Genomic DNA, 567 nt, shown 5'->3' with positions numbered 1-567 from the left:
CTTGGGTTTGCACGACGCTTCTTCGGAAGCAATGACTGCTGCTGCTGCTGTCTGTGTGCGCTTTTTTTGAGCAGATAACGGTCTTCAGCGCGCCGAACTACTGCGACCAGATGAAGAACAAAGGGGCTTTCATTCGGTGAGCTAGCTTCCCTGGTGTTCTCCTTATTCGGTTCCCACGGTAGAGGGGGATTAAAAAGCCTCTCCCCGTGTTCGTCTTTGCTTCTGTTACATCGAGACACTTGAAGGCCGTTTTCCGTAGCCGCTGCACTGGCAGGGACACTGGCAGCGGGGAAGGAACAACGCTGAAAGTAGTTGTTTCGTGAGTGCGAAATATCTATCGCATGCAGGTGCGCTGTGTCGGCGAAGACATCTATGCGCGCAGCGCTGCATACTTTGCTGTCTTTTTTTTCCATACGCGGCCCGTTGCGCGTCATAAGAGACGCCGGCGCCGCACAGACTCCACCACGCACATATATATATATATACATATATATAATGGTAGCCTGCATCACGTGGATATAAACCCGCAGATGTGCGAGGCACCCTGCATTTGACGCAAACGAGTGG

General features: G+C 52.2%; 1 protein-coding gene across 1 annotated transcript in view; it reads left to right on the top strand.

Moving 5' to 3' along the window:
* LOC114485878 (uncharacterized) overlaps positions 1-136 on the top strand; it is a gene marked incomplete at its 3' end in the record, with an annotated part of 1919 nt that extends 1783 nt beyond the window's left edge. The window contains exon 2 of the mRNA XM_028487682.1: positions 75-136. Coding sequence (XP_028343483.1) covers positions 75-136 — 62 coding nt within the window. The remainder of the gene's footprint in view (positions 1-74) is intronic.
* Between the last annotated feature and the right edge of the window lie 431 nt (positions 137-567).

Source organism: Physeter macrocephalus, unplaced genomic scaffold, assembly GCF_002837175.3.
Source record: "Physeter macrocephalus isolate SW-GA unplaced genomic scaffold, ASM283717v5 random_7770, whole genome shotgun sequence".
Classification (NCBI taxonomy): Eukaryota; Metazoa; Chordata; class Mammalia; order Artiodactyla; family Physeteridae; genus Physeter; species Physeter macrocephalus.
The sequence above is the reverse complement of the archived record's forward strand: the minus strand, read 5'-3'. Positions and strand labels throughout refer to the sequence as shown.